Raw genomic sequence first — 24,136 nt, 5'->3', positions numbered from 1 at the left:
AATAATTTTATAAATAAATAAATTAATTAATAATTAGATAGATAAATAATTAAATGAATATATAATATATGAATACATAAATCAATAAATAAATAGATAAAATAATAAATAAGTGAATAAGATATATGAAACAACAATAAATAATAATAAATAAAAAATAAATAATTAAAAAAAATAAACAAAATAAATAAAAAATGAATAAATTATTATATAAATCGAAAAATAAGTGAAAAAATAAAAAAAATAAATAAATTAATTTTAAAAATAAATTTAATAATATTAAAAATTAAATAATAAATAAATTTATAAAAAAATACAAAAAATAATATCATATAAATATAAATATATTTTTATAGTTTAATATATCAATTTTTAATTGTAATAAGTTGTTACATTATTAACAATAATGTAATAATCATTATTAACAATAATAACATTATTAAAAATATTAAAATTGATAAGTTATTATATTTATATAATATCCATATATTCGAAAAATTAGTTTTAATATAAACGTATACATTCGCTTTTCATAACGATTATGATTGTATATAAATACGAGGCAAATTGCGAGAAAGTCGTCATTTACTAACGAGCTCGCTTCGCGAATAGATCAAAATTATAATACTTTGATTAAATTTTTATAATACAAAGAATAATTTTCTAACATTTATTTTTATATTATTTATTCTAAATTAATATTTAATAATATATGTAATAATATTATAATTATATATTATTTATTAATTTTATTTTTTAATTTATATTTATTTATTACTGTATTTACTTATTCATTTATAAATATTATAAATATAATATTATAAATATTATAAATATTTGTTTCTTGATTTAAATAAAACTTAACTTATAGACAAGAAAAGCAAATAAAAAAGAATAGAAAAATTCTTAATTCTTATTTTATTCCTGTTTTTAAAGAGATATCTTTAACAAAGAGATAGTACTAACAATTAATTCTTATCCAATTTTTATTTGCTCTTTTTATTTATATTTGAATTCATTTATGATATTTTAAAAATGGCACTAATTTCTTAATTTGTACTCTATCTCTGTTCTTCTTTTATTATTTGCTTTTGTAATTTATACTTGTTTTGCAAAATTTTCTATCTATTATAAAATAATAATAAGGTACAATATAAACATATATATATATTTTTTATGAAACTTTGTATCATATATTCTAAATAAAAACTAGCTATCTTGAAAAAAGACAATATATCTTATATAATAATACATAGAAACACAAAATGGAATAGAAATTGTTAGATTGGATATTAATTCATTGAAAAAATAATTAGTTAAAAATTTCAAATAAAATTACTTATTAAAATGTTGAATTGTTGAATAATACTTATTCGTAATTATTATAGTTCCATATATGATCCATTGTTCATATAACCTTGATCGTTTGGCACTAGTTATTTGCAGTTATTCGATGTTTTGAACATGAAAATGATTTGTAAAATTATGAAATTTGATGTTTTATATAAAGTAAATTGAAATAACTTTAATCTTAATTTCAATTATTTTGCTTATCTATGACCGTCACATTCTATTTCTTATTCGTACTTCATCTAACACGAATTTAAATTGTTTATCAGTTAATAAATAAATCAATATTTATCAATGTATATTAATTTTTGTATTTATTTGAATCTTCTCTAAAATCTTCTCTAGAATCTTTCGAAAGTATTCTACAAATATATATATATATATAAATTATGAAAATAACAAAGCGGTCAGATGACTTTTATATTCTTATGACAAGCAATATATATCATATGTATTCTGTATATTCCTCGTTTATGATTATGATGATATATTTTGATTTTTTGTGCGGTCAGAATATTTAGAAAAATTTTATTAAGTGCTAGGTCTATCTTGTACCTTATCTGTGCCATTAGAATGCAAGATAAAAATATGGGATGATAGGTCTATTCTATATTTCGTCTATGCTACAAGTAATTCTAAAACATAATATAAATTTAATTTTAAATAATATAAGATATTGCATGAAATTTGTGTCACATTGTTCCATTGAATCTGTATTTTTATATTAATTTACAAAAGTTAAAAAAAATATTTTAAAAACTGAAAAAATTAAAATTTGTCTATTGAAGATTAATTCCATCTATTACTGATAGATAGTACATCGATATCAAAATTATACAATTTTCTAAACTATTTATAGTTTAAAATAGTTTAAAAATTATAAACTATAAATAGTTTAAACTATTTATAGTTTAAAATAATTAGATTATGTATAATTGTAATTAATAAATATTTTTATTTTATTTCGAATAGTAAAAAAGGGTATGTTTCTTCATGATAAATATAAATCAAGAAAAATATTAAATATCATCAACAATGCAGAAAGAATTAAATAACATAATTGAAAAATCATTACAAAAAGCTTATGATCATGATAGAACTGGGAATGTAGGAAAGGCATATGCATATTATACTGTTGTAGCAGAATTATGTCCTAGGAAAAGATCAGAAATTGAAGAAGCATTTGTTGATGTTCTCTGTATGTTATTATTATATCTATAATTGTTTTTTTTTTTTTAAATTTAAAGATATTATTTTTTAGGTCAATGGGGAATTCAATTAGCAAGAGAAAATAGATTTGCAGATGTTTTTTTATGTTACAAGCGTTCATTAGATATTTATCCAAATAATTCTCGTATGTTAAATAATTTTGCAGCTCATCTTTTAAGGTAAGGTAAAACTCATTGCTTATGTAAATTTATTATCAATCAATTTAAAATTGATTTTTTGATATGACAGATATCATGACCGCTAAAATTCCTTATAATGAGGAAAAAATATATTGTTAAAGGAATAGTGATCCAATAGAGGCAATAAAATTCTTAAAGAGAGCTCTGCAAGCCAACCCTAATTTTTTACCTGCTGAAAGAAACTTGCAAAATGCATTTAGCATGGCTGTAGATAGATGGCATTTTCCAATGTTGAATGATAAACATAGAAATGCTGCATTTGAATGTGTAATTCGTAAAAGAATTTCTCAAGGATATGATACTGTATTAGATGTGGGAACTGGTACAGGGTTATTAAGTCTATATGCACAAAATGCAGGTGCCAAAGAAATTTATGCTTGTGAATGTTCACCAGTAATGTTAAAAATTGCAAAGAAAGTATTTGAAACTAATGATGCTAAGAACATAATATTATTGCCCAAACTTTCTTCAGATCTTGTAATTCCTACAGATATTAGAGAAAGGTTAGTTTTATAATAATAAATAAATAATTAATATAATAAAATTAAATTTATTTTATATATAAAAAATTTTAATTTTATTCAAAATATTTTCCTTTTTTTAGAGTAAAATTAGTAGTTACAGAAACTTTTGATGCTGGTTTATTTGGAGAACATGTGATACCATCCATGATAAGTGTACATTTGAATGTTTTGGATAAAAATGGTATAGTGATACCAATGGGAGCTACACTTTATGTAGCTGCTGTTGAATGTGAATATATAAGAAACAAATCAGCTGTGATTTTTGATAAAATAAAACATTTTTGTCCTTTAAACTTTGATAATATATCTGTATTATTAGATGAGGAATATTATGATACGGAAAATTTAAAAAATGTGGATGTTACTTATATAGTAGAACCTACTGCTTTTTTTACTATTAATTTTAATGATTTATCAGATTTACAACAATTTAATATTGATGGCATAAAAAACATAATAAATATAACATGTAAATGCAATGGTACTATAGATGGTTTAATAACATGGTTTAAATTACATCTTGATGAAGAAATAACAATAGATACCTCAGAAAAGAAATCATGTTGGCAAGTTGCTATTTTTCCTACAATACCAAAATTATTGAAGAAAGATGATATAATTATAATTAAAGGAGAAATGTTAAAAGGAAAACTTAAATGTTCATATACATTGAATAATTGTCAATATGATAACTATGATTATAAATTTTTATACCGTTTACCAAAAGAAGTTGTAACATTTTTAAATGATACTGAATATATAAAATTACTTACTGAAGTTAGTAAATCATTTGTTAACAAAGAAATACACAGTATTTTAGATACTTCTCCATTTCCTATTTATGGATTAATGTTATTAAAAGAAAATAAATACAGTGACGTTTTATATTATAAAAATGAAAATATAATGTTTCAACAATTTATTAAACAAATAGCAGAGCAAAATGGTTTCAAGAATAAACTATGTATTGTATCGAAATATAATCATATTAAACATTCTTTAGATACAATATTTATTCATGATTTTGACATTAAAGGAGAATTAAAAGATTGTAGTGAAGAACACAATCATGAATTTTTCAGGTAAATTTAAAAACTATACTAATTACATAAAATATATAAAATAATTAAACATATGATTACATTTTAATTTAATTTAAAAAAGATCATAATTTAATTGAAAACATATGGTATTTTTACAGATGTTTACTTAAACCAAATGGCATTTTATTGCCTGAACAAATATTTTTTGTAGGCCAACTTGTATTTTCGGATGATTTGCCAAATATGGTTTATGTAGAAGATAAAAATTTACAAAATATGTCGACAATTACATTTAATACATCAAATTTTGAAAAGGTATATTTATAAAAAAATATATTTAACATGTTAGTTTCTATTAAACATATTAATATATCATATGATATCTAATTTAGCTAAATATAATAATATTTCTCTAATATATTATGTAATTTCATTATATATTATATATTATTTTTACACTATTATAAATTGTTTTTGAAAAAAAAAATTGCACAATATATCAAAAATATTTTTTTTCAGTAATACGATTTTAAAATTTTAAAATTTATTTGATTAAAAAATTATAGAGATAGAAAAATTATATTATTTAATATATTGATTATAAAATTATATATATTATTATAATATAAAAAATTGTTATGAAAATATTTGCTAAATTAAAATACATTCATAAAAAATATTATAAAAAATAGTATATAATTATTTTACAATTATCTTTTTTTTTTTCAGGAAGTTCATAATACTTTTAATAGTACGACTTCTTATGGTATTGCACAATATATTAATGAATTTAAGGTAAAGTACAAAATGTTACAAAAAAAAATAATTAACTTATAAATATCTACTGTATCTATAATATTACAGATAAATCAAATTTTCGATTTGAATTCAAGTTTATATTTATATGAACCTTTATCTGATGTAAATGTATTGATAGAAATGAGAGAAAATGAAGTTGCTGAACGTGTGATAAATTTTGGAAAAATTAGTGCCACTAATAATAAATTATTGCCAAATGCTTTAGTATGTTGGTATAAAGTTAGATTAACATTAAATCACAATTATGATACAAAAAGAAATGGATCATTTATGAATCATACAGCAATATTATTAGAAGATGAATTAAAAAATTCTATTTTACAAGGTAATGAGGTATGTATAAAAGTTCAGCAAGCTGAAGGAATAATTCGAATAAAAGTTAAATAATTTAAAATACATACAATTTTATATGATTATAATATACTTAAAATGTACATTTGCTTACATACTTCAAAAATTGAAGTATAATATAAAATAAGAACACCATGTACATACAATAAAATTTATACATATATAAAAAATAAAAAATTATTTATATCAATTTATCCTATATATTTCCATGTAATAATATGATCATCAATTCTTTTTTTCTAAAAATAAAACTACAATTTACTTTTCAAATCATTACTATTTAGAAATTTACATATATGAAATGCTATTCTTTCAGGATAATTATTATGTACATCATGATTTCCATTTACAGTGATTACAGAAATTTTATTTTTCTCACAAACATTAAGAATTGTATTTAATAATTCTAATAAAACATTTACATGACTGGAATTATCTGCTACAATTACTAATGTTTTAGTTGCATATTTAATAAAAAATTTCTTTTGTTGTTTTATTGTAAAAAATGGTTTTATCATAAATCTTAATCTTGTATCACGATTGTATTTGTACAAATTGTTAACTTTAGTAACAGCACGTTTAAACATAGCTTCTGCAGCATCTAATTTTAATGTTTCTTGTCTTTTAAATTTTAAAGCATATATTATTTCATCTTTAGTGTAAAGTGTTCCAGAATCTTTAGTATAAGCATCTAGATTATATTTATCTTGAATATGAGAAATAACATTCTCAATAGGAATAGATATAAAACCATCAATTGCTATTATTTTTTCAAATCTTCCAGGATATAAAATACTGAAATATATCCCAATATGAGCTCCAAAACTATGTCCTATATATATGCAGGTTTTCCATTTCAATGCATTTAAAACAAGCAATATTGAATATACATAATCAAAAAAATGTAATGGTGTTCCATATGATAATGGAGATGACAATCCATGTCCTGGTAAATCTATGTTTACATATTGATATTCTTGTGGAAGAAGTTCAACTAACCTATCAAATGATCCTGCATTATCTAAAATACCATGTACCATTAAAATTTTCTTTTCTTTCAAGGGACCATAAACTTTGGCTGCAATATGACCCCATGGTACTGGAAACTTTATTTCTATTGATGTTTTTTGTATTTGATCCATATTGTAATTTGAATCTAAATAATCTTCGTTTGTTATTTTATTTTTCTGTAAAAATAAAATTTTTTTATTGAAAAAAATGAAAATATATTAATATTAATAAAATAATAATTTGTTTCTTAATTATAAAATAATTATTATTACAAATATTGTAATTATATTTGAAATAAATACACATATACATACATTTGAAATAAATATAAATACACATATTAAGAATCGAAGATCTGAAGAAAAAGAATAAAAATTTTGCAAATCATTATTTAAAATGAAAATAAAATGATAAACTATATATATATGTATTATATATATGTGTGTGTGTATGTGTGTGTGTATATTAATACATAAATTATTATTACTTATCTAATTTTATATATATGTTTGCTATCTATATATCGATTAACAAATCGAATCTTCAGAGCTTAACCAAATAGCTTAACAGATTTGCAATTTTAATTATTGAATAACAAAATATTAATATCAAAAATACAAAATATTTATAAAATATATCAATTTTTATCAATATAAATTTTGCTATATATTTAATTTTCATGAAAATGAATTGTGTTTGTGTCAATTTATATTTATATTAACAACAAATAATTCCACGAAATTTGTGAAAATGTAATTTTTTATTTTATATCTCAGAATTTTAAAAGCTATCATGATTTTCTTAAATTTTAATAATATAATTTTATTTGCATTCGATAATTTATTGTGTTAAATAATGTATATAATAAAAAAATATAATTATATTTTTATATAAATTTATGTAAAATAATATATGTATATTAATTTCTATAAAAAAAAACAATCACTTTTCAATTATATATTTCTAATATATTGATTATTTTGATTTTAAAATTTAGAAATCAAACATTATAATGTTTTTCTTTCAACATTCTCAACAACTCTTCTTTCAACAACTCTTTTTTTAAATGTTTTTATAGATTTTTACATCTAGAATCCGAAAATTAAAGCATCTATTGTCTGAATTTAATGATTTAAAAGTTATTTACGTGTAAAGTTTCGCATTTTTGTGAATTATATGATATATTAAATCTTTTTATTCAATTTGATTCATGATTCAATAAAAATCTCAGTACACAATTAAAAAATTTCATATGATGCAATTAGTATTATAATTATAATTATTTAATCAATAAAAAATATATTATCATAAATCATAAATAATATCCAAATTTATTGTTAATTTAATATAAATTAAATTAAAATTTAATTCTCAATCATCATTGTAAAATGGCAATACTAGAACATAATTTATATTTTATTAATTTGAATTGGTGATAATATATTTTGAATTCTTTTTTTAAATAAATTTTAATTTAATATGTGTTGACTTCTATTATTAATCATACATTAGATAAAATTTCAATATGAGATTATATAAATTGTAAAAATTTTTTTACAAATATAGATAAAATTTTTACAATTTATATAATTTCATATTGGAATTTTATTTAATATATGATTAAATAGAAGTTTTCAATTATTTTTTACAAATAATTTTTAAATTATTGAGTTATATATTTTTATTGAATTATATAATTTTTTTAAGTATTATTTTTGAATTCTGGATATCAAAATTTATAAAAACATAAAAAAATTCAAAAATTTTTGTGATTTTTAATAATTTTTAATAAATAATAAATGATTTTATGTAAGATTTAATATATTAAATAGTATATGAAATATTCAAAACTAAATAGCATGATAAACAAAAATACTTAAATTAATACATAAGAAAATTAAATAGAAATAAATTATATTTTGAATAATAAATTAAACTTTTTTTAATATAAAAAAATTTAGATATAATAATCTTTTTGAGAAAAAAATAATATTTATATGTGTAGTATTTAATGTGATTAACTTTTTTAAAAACAAATCACCTATTATAATAATGAATAGTTTATTAACTTTTATTATAATAATAATTATTTTTAAAGGAAGATAACATCATTTGATCGCATAAACTAAATGGATGGAGCTCTGAGGAGAAAATGAAAACAAGAATTTTTAATCTGTTTTGGTATGATAAAAGTTATTATAATAATATTATTTTTTAAAACTATTTATAAACTGTATATATTTAAGATAATTATAAATAAATTTGATTAGATTTATTATAAATTAATTTTATCTTTAAATGCCATATTTATTTGAATTTATTGTTTTTATAAATGAAATGATTATAAAATGATAAAAAAATATATTTAATTTCAGAAAACAATACAACTTTAAAACAAAATTTATCTTTTATTAAATGTTATATAATTATGTAAATAATAATAAGATTAAAATTTAATATTAATATTATTAATTATAGTAATAAAATATTTTTTTTTAACATTTTAATACATATTTATTTTATAATATACATTTTAATATACATTTTAATTTTAACATTTTAATTTAATACATTATATTTTTAATATACATTTTAATATATTATTATTAAATTATTAAATTTTAATTTAGATTATGTGATTTAATATTGATGTAAATAATTAGCAATTATATTTAAATTTATAATTTTTTTTTAAATTAATGAATTTTAAATTAAATAATTGTTATATATTTATGTGATATATTTTGATCATATATCATATCTTTTTCTTAGATTCTTCATATTAGATTTTTGATATGAAATAATAAGAAGTGAAGAATTAAAATTTCGTTTATACCGCCCAGTTTGTGTAATAACAATGATTCATATCAGATGGCGTTGCAATTTGTACATCACTTGAATATACAGGAGTTTTCTGGCTCTGCTTTGTCATGGACATGCAAGCTTCTAATGGTTCGTACTTGTTTTCCTACGCTATGTGATATGTTCGCGCGTTAAATTACATCGTAATTTATGATCTTGGGATTGAATACTTTACACAGGATATGGTGTATCTTCAAAGAGAATCTTCTTCTTTTGAGACATGTTTCCCAGTGGAAAAGGTTGAATAAATGTTGATTTTCAAAGCTTCGGCGTCGCTTTGAGAAATAAATCATATTGAGTTTTTTTTTACATTTTATATTATATAGAATAGATTTTAATTATAATATTATCAATTTAAAAAACTGTTTGTATATTATATATTGTATAGTACATTGTCGTTAAATTTTGTATATACTAAGAATCGTCTTATTTATTAAGTATCTTAATTTCATTAAATTTATTATATTTGTATAAGATAATTTATTTCATGTTGAAATGTTATTATTTCAATTATAATAATTCGTTATTTGACACTAAAAAATATTAATGTACATAATTTGTCTAAAAGTAATATTTTAATCATTATGTGAATATAGGAATGGATATTTGTATGAATTCAGTGTATGCTTCCATCCCTGGATTACCGGAATTAGGGATGGTATGGATGGGAGATATGATGGTACATGGAGAACCAACACATGAACTTATGTTGGATCCACGTCAAGCTGAAAGTCCATTCTTTTCTCATGGTTCAAATCCATATGAAGACATTAGGAATCATCAAATTGCACCTACAACTATGGTACGGTATCTACCACCTCAGTTTCCTAATGAATGTTCAGAACCTGATGAAGCTATGGAAGCTGTTGATGCCCAAGAAATACAACAAGTAAATTTACTTTCTTAAAATATGATATATATATATTAAACTTATGATATGTATATAATATGAAAATTTTATGCCACATTCATTATTATTTTCTAGGAATATGATTCACAATCTGAAAGGCAAGAAATGACAGAATATTTGACATTAGAAGATTATATGGGTGATGAAGAACGGGAACAAGTTGTAAACAATGCTGCAACACAAACTACTCAGGACAATCGTAATAGAAAAATAAAACCTATAAAACATCCTGGATTGGTTTTAAAGACACCAATTGCATATCAACCACATACAGATTTAAATTTTATTCCCATTCGTAAGGATGGTATAGGTAAAATATAGATTAAATACAATATATTTTAATATATATTTTAAATAAAAATAGAAATTATATATCATAAATTATTTTTTTATAGCTGTTTGTGAAAAATGTGGTGCTATTGGTGTAAAACATGCATTTTACACCAAAGAACGTCGATTTTGCAGTAGAGCATGTGCAAGATCTTCAGAACATACTGCTCCTACTGCTGATTCTACATATAGTCCATCTCATTCAATAGAAACACCTACATCTCTAAATTCATCATCTCCAAATGAATCTAAAGTAATGAAAAATGTAAGTTTGTGTAATAGAAATAATTTGTGTAAGTTTGTAATTGCAATTTGAAAAGATTGTATAATATTTTATTTTAAATTTTTTAGGCTGTAGTGAAAGAAGAAACAGACATAAAAGAATCTTCTGAACTTGAAAAAGAAAAAGTTATATCTGAACTAGTAATGCCAGAGGATTTACCTGTAAGAAGAAAAAGAACTGCTGAAATGGCAGGTTCTTATGATTGGACTCCACAATTAATTGAACCTGGATTTTGTGCTGCTCCAGTATCTTGCTTTAAACATGTTGGTGTTCTATTCAATATTAAAATGATATATATATAATTTATAATTTATTTTTTATAATTCTTAATTTATGTTTTGCAATGTTTTTTTTTAAATTTAAATTTTTATATTTTTATTTAAATTTTATTTAATTTTATTTAAATTTTTATATTTTAGGCACCTATATCAGAAATATGGGATAATATTACAGTTGGCATGAAAGTAGAAGTAGAAAATACTGATTGTGATGAAGTATGTGAAGCTTTTCCAGATTCTTTTTGGGTTGCTACTGTATTACGTATATCTGGATATAGAGCTTTGTTAAGGTATGAAGGTTTTGGACTTAATGCTGACAAAGATTTTTGGGTATCATTGTGCTCGAATGATATACATCCAGTAGGTTGGTGTGCAACAATTGGTAAACCTCTTATTCCACCTAATAGTAAGTAAATATCTTTTATAAAGTATATATTTTCATTAATGTTTCCTTTTTTTTTTTTTTTTGTAAAATCATTAACAATAAATTAATAATTTTTTTCAGCAATTGCTAATAAGTACAAAGACTGGAAAGATTTTCTAATGAGACGATTAACAGGTGCAAGAACACTGCCAACTAATTTTTATAATAAAGTTAATGATAGTATGAAGTCGCGTTTTAGATGTGGACTTCATTTAGAAGTAGTAGATAAAAATAGAATCTCGCAAGTAAAAGTAGCAACAATACAAAAAATTGTGGGTAAACGATTACATGTACGATATTATGATTCACCACCCGAAGATAATGGTTTTTGGTGCCACGAAGATTCCCCGCTTATACATCCCGTTGGTTGGGCTAAACGTATAGGACAAACATTGGATGCATATCCTGAATATTTAGAGCGTGTGTCAAAATCAAAATTGTGTGAAGATGATGCGACTGAAGATCTCTTCTATGTGCCAAAGAACCATCATGTACATCTTGGATATACATTTCGAGAAGGAATGAAAGTAGAAGCTATTGATCCTCTTAATCTTTCTGCCATATGTGCAGCAACAGTTATGCAAGTTTTAAAAGAGGATTATATAATGATCCGCATAGATAGTTATGATGAAGATGCAAGTGGTGCTGATTGGTTTTGCTATCATTCATGTTCACCTTGTATCTTTCCAATTGGATTTTGTTCTCAACATGGATTACCACTTACACCACCAAAGGGTTATGATCCTACTACATTTACATGGGATGCATATTTAACAGAGACAAATACTATACCTGCTCCTGTGCAGTTATTTAATAGGGTAATTACAGAAACAATTTTAATAATAAAAAATATTTAATAATAATTATTTTTTAATAATAATAATAAAATTTTTTTTAATAAGATTTTTATATAAATATATTTAAATACATATAATAACATACATATAAAATACATAAAATACATATAAAAACATTTGTCATAAATTGTTATATTTTTATATTTTGTATTTGTTTATAAATTTATTTTTAGATAAATAGAAATTTTTATTACAGGAAATACCTCAACATGGATTTATTGAAGGAATGAGACTTGAAGCTGCTGATCTAATGGATCCTAGATTAGTTTGTGTTGCTACTATTACTAGGGTAATTGGAAGGTTATTAAGAGTACACTTTGATGGTTGGGAGGATGAATATGATCAATGGTTAGATTGTCAGAGTCCTGACATTTATCCAGTTGGATGGTGTGATCTTGTTGATCATAAATTAGAAGGGCCCCGTGTACTCAATAAAAACACTAGTCCTACTGGTAATAAAATAAAAATATTCCTTTCATATTTTGATATTCTAATTTAGCTCAAAACCGGCTTTTTATTTTGAAAATATTTTCGAAAATAGATTATTTTTTTCTAGTCATAATTATTTATGACTATATATAATATAGTCATATATAATATACAATTATATTTTGTGTAATTATTTTTATATGTAAGATTTTTCTATATGAATTGTAATTATATATTCCAAATATAATAAATATAAATTTTAAATAAATTAATAATTATAAATTATAAATTAAATTATATTATAATTTAATTATAAAGTCATAAATTATTTAAATATTCAATGATGATGTTTGGGTATATTTATTTTATTTATTATTATTTTTTTTTTTAAGTAAAATCACCAAGAGGCCTTAAACGTAAAGCTAAGAGAAAATTGAAGAAAAGCAACAAAGTATCTTGCGCGAAAAACATTCTACCTCGGCACAGTGAACGTATCAGCATGGCTCGCGAACGCGAACGCGAAGTTGAGCCTGCTCAAGGAATAAAAATTGAAAGAGAATGTGATTTGGAAAGTCTACCAGAACAAAGAAATAGGGAACCAGAACCAGCCGAAGAGCCAGCTGGACCTGATCAAACTTTACCTAGTCCTACTACTGGACAAGGTCAAGCATTAAATGATACTCAAAGTGAGATACAAAGTCCTCCACCACCAAAAGAACGAACCGCAACATCATATATTAATGTGAGTATAATTTGATTTATTTTTTATATTGCTTACATATTTAGAAATTTTTAAAAAATTATCAATAAATTTTTTTATTGAGATATATATATATTAAATATAATATCAAAATCTTGTTTAATAAACAATTTTAAATATAAATTTTTAAATTAATTTTTTTTCATAGGTAACATCTGCCTCTAGCAAATACATCCCAAGGCTAGCAGATGGTGTTCAAAAAAGTTCTGAATCTGGTGACTTAGTGCCATCTGAGTGGAATGTGTTTGACGTTGCACAATTTCTTCGTGTTAACGATTGTGCAACATATTGCGATAATTTTAGTAAACGTAAAATAGATGGAAAAACTCTATTGACACTTACTAAGGACCAAATAATAGACCTTACAGGTTTTAAAGTTGGGCCTTCTTTAAAAATATATGATCTTATTCAACAATTGAAAATCAAAGTGAATCCAGCTCAGGAAAGGTTGAAATTAGGATTGAAAAAGTTATTATAACAAAGATAGTACATAGTTAATACCATGAATAAGTTCCATCATTGCATACAAATAAACATGGATTTACAGGTAAGGCATGTAGAAGCAAGTAATTAAAATTCATGTTTCATCATGGTTATATACAATGTTTGTTATATGCTTTATTATAAATATATATATATATATATATATATATATATATATATATATGTATGTATATACACATGTATATATACAGGATGTTCGAATGAAATACATAGATTTAAGGAATAATTTTAAAAACTAAAACGAACGCAAAAGTTGATATGCAAAGTTGGTAAAATTTATTTTTTAAATTATAAGCAAATTAATTTTGCACTAGATAAAGAGAGATGAAAATAAAGTATGACAAAAAATAGAACAATTTCACTTTGCGCTTTTTTTAGTACAAAATTAAATTATTTATAATTTGAAAAATAAGTTTTCTTCAAAAAATTTTGCATATTAATGTTTGTATTTATTTAAGCCTCTAAAATTATCCTTTAAATTTTCTATTTATTTTGTCCAAATATCTTGTATATAAGTATATGTATAAATAAATATATATACACATATGTATCAAAATTGCTAAAAATAGAGATTTTGCTCTCTCATCAATATCAATTTGGGAAGAATAGGATTCATTTAAAAAAGAGAGAGATTCATTAAGAAAAAAAGGGAGAAAAAATTAATTATTTCGTTTTGAAATTATATAAATAATTTAAAATATATTTACTTGCGTATTTAAGAGAAAGAAAGAGAGATAATTTTATTAAAAAATTAATATTTTATAAAACATTTTCTCTTTTAAAAATTTACATTCTCTTTCAAGATTATCTGAAACTTAAATAGATAAATTTTCTTAAAATAGTAGAAACATTGTAATATTAAATATATTATTTCTTTCTATTAAAATAATAATTATTAAAATAAAATACAATAGCTATTTCAATGTATCCAATTAAACAGATGAATTCTAGAATGAAAAGATTTATATAAATTCATAATTTTATGTAGTTTGACTTTCTAACTTAATATTCTAACAATCTGATAGAAAAATAATAGAAAAATAAAATGAAGATTCATATTTATATTTATGTAAATTGTTATCTGAAATATTAAGAAAAAATCTGTCATGTTGCATTTACATATTAGAAGTTATTTTATTATTCTAGCAATTTTTTATTTTTTCACGATGCCGTTATTTGTAAATCCATGCTTTCACGTTGCACTAAATTGATTGCAGATGCATGAACCACATTTAAAAAAATGCTAATATATTTAAGAATTTTTTTTAAACAAACCGAAAGTTAAAGAATGTAATTTAAAACAAAAATTTAGGAGTAAATCAACAAAAATATATTAGTGTGGGAAATAAAAATATAGTAAAATGAATCATAAAGTACAAATAACTTCTTGAATATCAATTCATTACAGTTTCAATCATATTTGCCTTAATCATATAATTCGCAATATTAAAATAGTTTTATGTATTTTAATAAATTTGTTGATTTACTCTTTATTGTAATCAAGAGTCACACACGCGTATGTACATAATTAAATAAAAAGAAATGGTCAACTTCTAATCAATCTTGTAAATATAGCATTTAGCACAGTATTAGGTTTAGCTACTTTTTCTGAAAAAGAATGAAGAGATAACCACAGTATAAAAGAAGCATAATTGTTAGAAAGTGGTTGATGCATTTGTATAACAGATATTGTATCTATATGTAGCTTTATAATCATTACAGTAAATCAAACCAGTCGAGCAAAGTCTGAGACTAATTTGCCTTAGGCTCCTTATATGCTATTTTTAGTATGATAGAGTAACATGGTTACTCTCTTTATTTATTCAATATTTTGGAATCTCATGAGGTACCAATTTAATTTGGTTCCAAACATTTTCTTAGCAGTTAATTGATAAAATATTAGATTCAAAACATATAAATGATCACCTAGATCTTATAGTCATGATCATACCAGAATTTGAATTGAAATAAAGCGAAGTATTTTCTTTTGTTATAATAATGAGCGATTTTACATTAACAATGTAAAAATTTATTAATTCGGAGAATATTATATAGATATATCTGCTGAAGAAAAAATAATGTTTTCTTAAATCATTGTGTACAAATTGGGAGGCATTATAGTATTACAATTAGAAACATACGAAGTTTGGATTTTGTTTAAAATATATTAATCACACATAACTGTGAGTACAAAAGAATAAAACAATATCAATTACAAATTAAAAAAACAAAAAATAACAGATTTCTATGTGTTATATCAATCATTTTTTATTTGAAAACAAAATAACGTCCAGTATAAAATTAGTATAAAAACTAATATAACAATTTTAATCTTTTCAGAGAAAAGTAATGTCTAATTTAAAAATATGAAAATATTTTAAAAAAAAACATTTTTTTTCTTAAAAATTGTTTTATAATAATTAGATAATTTAAGATACAAACGCACTAATAATGGAAAATTAAATGATACGTGTATTTATGCAATTTTTTTACACGAAACATCGAGCATTTAAATAATACTACATACTAATTAAAATAAAATTGAAAAAAAGTCTAAATGTGCACTTCTCTTTTTGAAAAATATTTTTTATTCAGTCAAATAATACTGAGTAAATAGCTGTCTTATAATATATTAGTAAAAATGCTTCATGATTTCATACTTGCATACATGTCATTCCCCATTCACATTAAAAACAATTAAAGATTTAAGATTAAAATAAGATTTATATTTTTAAAATTGGAAATATAAAATTTAAGTTTAAAAAAAAAATCATTTTCCGGATTAATGAATGAAACGAAATAAGAATAAGAAACGAAAAAATTGTTATTTTCATTTTACACATTTAAGGCGTATTCATAGTTATCTCTTTCTAAATTATAATTGTATGCAATTTTTATTTTATATGATGTAAAATATTAATATAAATGAATATTATATATAAATAATAACTATGAATACAGTCTCTAAATATTATTTTTAGCCATTATATCAGAATATAAAAAAAATATAATTTAATCGACAGTATTTATCGATAGGTATGAAAGTGAGAATATCTTTATTTCCTCTTTTTATTTGTAAGTTCATGACTCCTATATTTTTTTTATACAATTAAAGAGAGATTGATTAAAAATAAATGTTTTTCATATATTGTAAAAAAATTTGCAAATAATGATGAAAGTACATTGTTTATATTAAATCATCTGAGTGTTTATATTTCGGTTGTCGTTCCGTTATTTTTAGCATGTGCAATAATTGGCCGTTAGATGGCAGTAGCTACACGATTTTTGAGAACTTATTGATTTAAATAAGAAAAATTAATGAAATTTCTCTGAAAAAATTGTTTAAAAAATATTTTAACAAAAATTTACTTGAATTCTATTATGAAGAATTAATTATAATAATTAAACTATTTAAACACTTTTAAAAATTATTAATTTTCAGTAAATAATCAAAGCAGATAAAATTTATGAAATACTTAAATATGATATTCTGAAAATTTATTATTTTTATATTTATGTTATTATATACTTATTTTTTTATACTTATTATTTTTTGCTTATTATTAAAAAATACATTTAAAAAGTAATCAATTCATAAATAAAATGTATTAAAATTATTTAAATACATATCACATAATATGAATTAAAAATTTAATATTATTTAATCAAAAAATATATATCTAATAAACATAATGAAATATATAAATTTAGATATTTAGATTCACCGTTTTAAAGCATGAAAACTAAATATTAATTTAATGATAAAATTACATAAGAGATAAAAATATTATTAATAAATATAATATAAAATTTTTTTATTTATTACTTTATTTTACATATGTATTTTTCATCAATCATCTTAAAACATATTTATATAAAAATAAACAAGACAATCCACTTAGGATATCATATATATATATATCATATATATGAAGAAGCAACGAATTTTTATACTTTCGTATCATGTAACATTGCGCAGAGAACTTGATGAAGGACCAGGATAAAAGGTTGTGTGCGCGCGCGTCATGGATGTACAGATGGCTTAACATAGTATATGTGCGTTTACTCGTGAAGTGGGGGAAGTGGGGGAGACTGGCGTATTCTATGGGCGGGGCCTCTGCCAGCTGGCAGATGTTTCCCGCGCGGCCGCACCATTCCTCTAGCGTAAACCTACGCGACATGAAAGTAGTCCCTTCTATCGCGTTAAATATTTCTAACAATAGCTCGCTAAGAAGCATCTAGATATACGAGTGATCTGTTGTAAAGCAGTAGGTAGCCTGTTTACAACTACCTGCAGAAAACTGTGGAAACGCAATATGAAACCAAAGATGAGCTGGTGTGGGATTGGTCCAAAGAGAGTCATTGTCCAGGGCAGAGTACGATGTAGAGTTCACCCTAACCGCGTCCATTAAACTTTTCGCGAGTGCCTTGAAAATGGTTTTCGAGCGTTTAATACCGTGAATCTTTGTGCACGTCTGCAATTGTGTACCTGCAAATGTTACTATTGTGTTTTACCAGAATAGAAAATCAAGACAACGAACTTTATTACGCATTCAATTATATTTTCATTTATATAGTTTCACTACTACAGTGTGTGAGTGATATTTCCATCGATAAAGCATCCTGGATAATAATATTTAGTATGTGTCACGTGATGGTTTTGTCGGCATATACGGTATAAAATTATCTTATAAATCGCGATGAAGTTTATAGAACGATTGATTTGAAATGTAGTACTATTTTATGAAATATTGGACATTATCAATTCATATTTTAAATCTTAGTGAAATTTAAGTACTTTGTTAATATTCTTATTTATTCTTTATATATGCGTATTGATATTAATTCCATTGAACAAATATATACGATTAATTGAAGATATGTTAAAGTGCACACACGATAAAAATAAGTTGTATTAAAAATTGAACGTGTTTGACGGCACTTAAAATTTGCAAAGATTTTGCATAAATAAAGAGTGACGCATATTTATAAAAGGGAGAAAGGGGCACTGAATGGACCATAAATGGTGACGGCCCTGAAGCCGGTGGCGGAGTGATTCGTGGTACTCTGTGGGGGCCCTCAGCTGTTTCCCGCCAAAGATCGCCATTACAAAACGCGTTCGGGCGTTGTGTGTGCGCCGCGCGGAGTGGCTGTTCCGTGGACGAATCTCGGTGCGTGCCACCGTGGTTTAAAAAATTAATTAACGAGTTCCGGAGAATCCGCGTCATAGGCGTGAGGTGTGCGCGTCGTTTTTGTGGAGTGTGCGAGAAAAGCCCGTCGTCTTTTCGCTGCCGCGACGACGGTTGCTGGGACGTGGAATCGCGCGGCGGGATTCTCAGTGCTGCGGACTAACGAGATATGTCAGTGTTTGGTAGTGAGGATCGAATTCTACTTGAAGAAATTGTTGAAACCACCGAGGAACAAGAAACTAATTTGTGCGGGTAAGTTTTTCATAGATTAAACCACTTAAACTAAACGTGAAAATTTTGAAGTAATCGGAATGTGCAAATGCACACACGGCCATGTGTCGACTCTGAAAATTCATGTGAGTTACATACGCGTTCGCGTGTACGTCAGCATTATATAGTGTATAGAGCAGTTCAGTTTGACGTGCCACGTCATTTCTGATTTTAAATACACGGTATAGCGCTTTCTTCGCGAATTCAACAGCTAAGATGACACAAATTTATTGGTAAAGGCGTGCTTGTCCTCCTTATCAAATCATGCCAATTGCGATTGTAATAATGTCTATCACCTTCTTGTTCTATTCGCCATCATGTCGATACCATCGCTAACACCGTCATCACTGTCGACGTCGCGGTGTCATTGGCAAGTCTCGGTAATCGTGACACGGATAAAACGTGTATACAATACAAACAAAATCCTAGTCTCGATAGCCAGCTGTCGTAAAGCCGGCCGGCCGGCCGGCCGGCATAATAGTCTTCGTCTTCTATGAGATGCAATTAGATGAGATTATTTCATTCGATTCATAATGAATTTTTTTATTTTTATTTTAATTTTTCTAGTATCATATTTAATATATACGGAAAAATATTTATTTTGAATTATTTATATTGAAGATGTGTCAAATGCATATATCATCGTTCACGCCCAAACAAGCATGGCGCGAGAATCATGCTTTAATAATTATTTTTTAGCAATAAATATACAATTATTTAAATTCAATCGTAGATTTGAAAATGATTAAATTTTATTTTTTTTATTATTCTTTTTCATTATTTATAATATAATAATTTAAATATAATATTTTATAATATTTTATTCAATTAATTTTTTTATTATTTCCAATATTCTTGAATAATCTATTATATCATATTTAGTAAAAATTGTATTAGAAATTTAATGTTAAATGATTGTTAAAATAGATAGTTGCTATTAATTATTTATCGTTTTTTAAGCAATTAAAATTTAAAAAGCATATATGCACTATATATCATAATACATTTATATTCAAACTTTGTGTATGTATATATACATACATATATATATATATATATATACATATATATATATATATATACATATATATATATATATATATATATGTATTTGTTTCCTTCGTGACAATATTGTTTCTGTCTCTTTCGATCATTTTTCCGTTAAGAATTCGTCGATCAACAAAAGTTTCAAAGTGAATTCAAAAAAATTTTTATAATATATGATTTTAATGATGATTAACACAAATTTTTGTTTACATGACGAAATAGATGTGGTTTTTGGTTTTTTTTTTATTACCTAAGATAAATGAGAATGTAGAATTTGAAAAAAGAAGTAATAAAGGCGGAATAAAGAAAAAAAAGACGAAAGGACGAGGAAAGCGAGTTCCTTTGTATACGGCCGAGTGACCGACAGCCGGCCAGGGTATACTACGTGCGTTACGTAAAGCCACGTTTGTTGCACAATAATGGGTCTCTATAAATAACTCGAAGCATGCCGCATCGGCGCGACTTCTTGTTTACATACGCTCATCACCGTGCTGCATTACGTTCACTCACACGGGGATGCTTCGATTTATCGTGTCTAGCTTCGTATTGTAACCATTCGGCCACAATCTATCTCACGTGTAGATATGAAATTCACGAACATCGAAACCGTTGACTACTTGTCGATATTACGTATGTAGTTGGTCTCGTATGCTTTCTTTATTTGTCTGGTTTGTTGTTTGACGTGCACGCGATAACGCGTAGGTAATACGCAAAACTATTACTCTCCGCATATATGGTGTAAAGGAACGCTGTACAGTGTACGCCATAATTGATAGAGCTTGAATGAAGCAGTCGTTCGAGAAAGCGGTAAGAAACGCAGAAAGATATATGCGTATGATTTTACGCTATAAAATTCTCGTTGGAGGTATCAAGCGTAAATTATTACATCAATGTACGCGGCATACCTTACGTTCATGTTCGTATTATATTTATTCATTTTTTATTTTTATTATTAACATCAATATAAAAGTTTGAGTGAATAATAATATATATTATGCGTATTATATTACGTGAAATAATATATTGATTTAACCTTATTTTTTATTTTATTGATTTCATTTTATGCTTATACCTGAGATTCGCTTAGTTTATGTTTGTCAATAAAATGTATAATAATCTTAAATGGTTAGTCGTGTATGTATGGATATATATAGGATTTGTACTTTATTTTATAAAATCTATTTGCAATTTTCGGACATATTCTTTTTTTTACTAAAATAAATAAGAAATAAACTGAATATCTAATAAGATTAAGAAATAAATAAATTAGAAGAAATTAAGAAATAAATAAATTTCAAATATGATCTGTAATAGTATAGTATGTATATAGAGAAAACAATATATTTAATTTTTATTATATATATTGTTATGTCTAAACTTTTTCTGTTATAATTCAATCTTTTTTTTCTTGAAATAGAAAGAATTGTTCATTTATGAGAACATCTGATATGTGTTTATTCTCTCACCACGCGACCTAGCGTATCAGCTGATTAAACGTTCTGCTATTACGTAATCAGATACAATTGATACTTCACCGATCGTGATAAATTTTCTCTCGTGGTTATCACTGCTTTGCACGGATATGTATATATGTATGCAACGTTTTATGTATATATATATATATATATATATATATATATATATATATATAATGTATCATTTTAGTCATTAAAACGATGCGTCATTAATTTATAAGTAATCGGATAATTATGATCAAATATTAATTTTTTATTTTTGTGCTAGTATAAATATTTGGAAACAATCGATATAAATTTATTATATCGATTTATTATTTACTATATTATACTTAATAACTAAAACTTTTAGTAGTAAAAAAATTGAAAACTTTTTGCAATTTTGCCTTGTAAAATTGGAAAAGTAATTAATAACATGTATAGATTTATATATACATATTTCAAAGGTTTCCTTCATTTCTTTTTTATTATCTTATTATTGATTAAGTAGTTTCTTTAGTAGTTACAAACTTGCACGGAATAAACTATTATCTAATCTAAAATTTTTTTATATATTTTTGGGTTATTAGTTTATAGAAAAAAAGTCGGGCTGTGGTCCATCCGCCTAGTTTTTTTTTTTCTATCACGCGTTATATACAGATGAAATTACTGTCGCTCGATGCCCTATCGATTTTCTTTCGGTATTTACGTCAGCTATTCCTTTGTCGGTATGCGTATCACGCCGCGCTTAGTAATTATTATCACCACATCGTTTATCAACCGTTGGAGAATAAAATTCGCTCCGCTGATGGTACTTTTTCGTTCGCTTATTTGCACGACTTAATAAATCGGTCGAGCCAATCCTGACCACGGTCAATGTGGTTGCACCATATCGTACGTAGTTGCCTTTTTACGTATATGTATCTCATATACACCTATAGATATGCATGTGTATATATCCGTAGCGAGTAGTCGGTTGGAGTAACAAAGATAACTAGTCGATGTGCACAGAAAGAGAGAAAGAAGAGAGAGGACTTGGATTGCGTATTGCATGCACTCGTATTAGGTTAATCTCTGTATTAAGTGCACTTGTACTAAGTTTAAATACGTAGTATGAAGTTATTTTTTTTTTAGTACTTTTTTTCTTTTCTATTTTTAATTTTTGATTTATTTTTGTGCTATTTAAATTATATTATAAATATTGATCGTATTTAATATTGATAAAATTAATATTATTATATATAATTTGAAATAATTCTTGATGTTATAAAAAATTATAATGATAAATCAAATGAAAAATGAGATAGAGTCTTAATGTCTTTGAAGTTATTGATCTTTTTTTCCTTTTTTATTTTTATGTTGATATTATTAATATTATAAGTAGGTAATGATATAGTAAATGAATATGGCGATTTTAGATTTCTTTCTTAGAAATGCTAGATACATATTGCTTTTATATATTTTATATATATATAAATAGATAGATAATGTTTATGTATATATATTTAATTTTTCCTTATGAAGTTTACGATTTTTTTTTATTTTTTTTTAATTTATTGTCGACATAGAATAAAATGTTTTTAAGTTTGTATAATTACAGAATTATGAAACGGAAAACTGGTATAATTTGGATTTATGATAAACGTAAACCATATTGTTTACGTTTATCATAAATCCAAACTTGCGTATACCATGATAATCCTTATCATATCTATTAGACTATAGTCTATGTTTTCTAAAATAATAAGAAACATACGAAATAGAGAATATTAGTTAAGAAATATGTTGTAATTAATTTTGACATCATTCAAAGGTTAATATAAATGAAAATTATCTAAAATATTTATTTATTATGGATTTTTAATTTTTTACTTGAATGATCATTCATTATAAATGAAAGAATAGGATAAATATTGAAAAATTGATTAATTTCTCAGGGTACTTATTATTAATTTTTAAAATATATAAAACAGAAAGCAATATAATAAACCAAAGAAAATCAAAATTTATATCGAAATCTTAAATAATCTAA

General features: G+C 23.8%; 4 protein-coding genes across 13 annotated transcripts in view; 3 read left to right on the top strand and 1 right to left on the bottom strand.

Moving 5' to 3' along the window:
- The first annotated feature begins 1,848 nt into the window (after positions 1-1,848).
- LOC122712472 (protein arginine N-methyltransferase 9-like) lies at positions 1,849-5,655 on the top strand. Of its 5 annotated transcripts, none has more exons than XM_043932198.1 (8): positions 1,849-1,979; positions 2,323-2,548; positions 2,612-2,738; positions 2,861-3,262; positions 3,364-4,365; positions 4,485-4,641; positions 5,056-5,121; positions 5,191-5,655. In XM_043932198.1, the coding sequence occupies exons 2-8, from the start codon at positions 2,386-2,388 to the stop codon at positions 5,530-5,532; spliced, it is 2,259 nt and encodes a 752-aa protein (XP_043788133.1). In that variant the 5' UTR covers positions 1,849-1,979; positions 2,323-2,385; the 3' UTR covers positions 5,533-5,655. The 5 variants fall into 5 exon arrangements, with proteins under 5 accessions (XP_043788133.1, XP_043788142.1, XP_043788117.1 ...); XM_043932207.1 differs by lacking the exon at positions 1,849-1,979 and adding an exon at positions 2,028-2,165 and having other exon boundaries at positions 2,633-2,738; XM_043932182.1 differs by lacking the exon at positions 1,849-1,979 and adding an exon at positions 2,029-2,165.
- An 88-nt stretch (positions 5,656-5,743) lies between these two features.
- On the bottom strand, positions 5,744-7,146 carry LOC122715601 (serine hydrolase-like protein 2). Of its 2 annotated transcripts, none has more exons than XM_043937911.1 (2): positions 6,995-7,146; positions 5,744-6,683 (listed from the first exon to the last, which is right to left on the bottom strand). In XM_043937911.1, the coding sequence occupies exon 2, from the start codon at positions 6,636-6,638 to the stop codon at positions 5,748-5,750; it is 891 nt and encodes a 296-aa protein (XP_043793846.1). In that variant the 5' UTR covers positions 6,639-6,683; positions 6,995-7,146; the 3' UTR covers positions 5,744-5,747. The 2 variants fall into 2 exon arrangements, with proteins under 2 accessions (XP_043793846.1, XP_043793838.1); XM_043937903.1 differs by lacking the exon at positions 6,995-7,146 and adding an exon at positions 6,822-6,880.
- Positions 7,147-7,237: 91 nt separating this feature from the next.
- Positions 7,238-14,529, top strand: LOC122715580 (polycomb protein Sfmbt-like). 4 transcript variants are annotated; one of them, XM_043937891.1, is made up of 11 exons: positions 7,238-7,259; positions 8,606-8,688; positions 9,990-10,258; positions 10,355-10,589; positions 10,675-10,874; positions 10,961-11,155; positions 11,312-11,576; positions 11,676-12,412; positions 12,648-12,903; positions 13,273-13,622; positions 13,789-14,529. In XM_043937891.1, the coding sequence occupies exons 3-11, from the start codon at positions 10,025-10,027 to the stop codon at positions 14,116-14,118; spliced, it is 2,802 nt and encodes a 933-aa protein (XP_043793826.1). In that variant the 5' UTR covers positions 7,238-7,259; positions 8,606-8,688; positions 9,990-10,024; the 3' UTR covers positions 14,119-14,529. The 4 variants fall into 4 exon arrangements, with proteins under 4 accessions (XP_043793826.1, XP_043793808.1, XP_043793818.1 ...); XM_043937873.1 differs by lacking the exons at positions 7,238-7,259; positions 8,606-8,688 and adding an exon at positions 9,408-9,459; XM_043937883.1 differs by lacking the exons at positions 7,238-7,259; positions 8,606-8,688 and adding an exon at positions 9,466-9,608.
- A 4,769-nt stretch (positions 14,530-19,298) lies between these two features.
- LOC122712697 (helix-loop-helix protein 11) overlaps positions 19,299-24,136 on the top strand; it is a 133,506-nt gene continuing 128,668 nt past the window's right edge. For both annotated transcript variants that reach the window (XM_043932513.1, XM_043932507.1), the window contains exon 1: positions 19,299-19,585. In XM_043932513.1, coding sequence (XP_043788448.1) covers positions 19,503-19,585 — 83 coding nt within the window. In that variant the 5' untranslated portion in view covers positions 19,299-19,502. The remainder of the gene's footprint in view (positions 19,586-24,136) is intronic.

Source organism: Apis laboriosa, unplaced genomic scaffold (genome assembly GCF_014066325.1).
Source record: "Apis laboriosa isolate Shangri-la unplaced genomic scaffold, ASM1406632v1 scaffold112_cov148, whole genome shotgun sequence".
Taxonomy (NCBI): domain Eukaryota; kingdom Metazoa; phylum Arthropoda; class Insecta; order Hymenoptera; family Apidae; genus Apis; species Apis laboriosa.
Note: the sequence above shows the minus strand (reverse complement) of the source record. Positions and strands in the feature narration are given on the sequence as shown.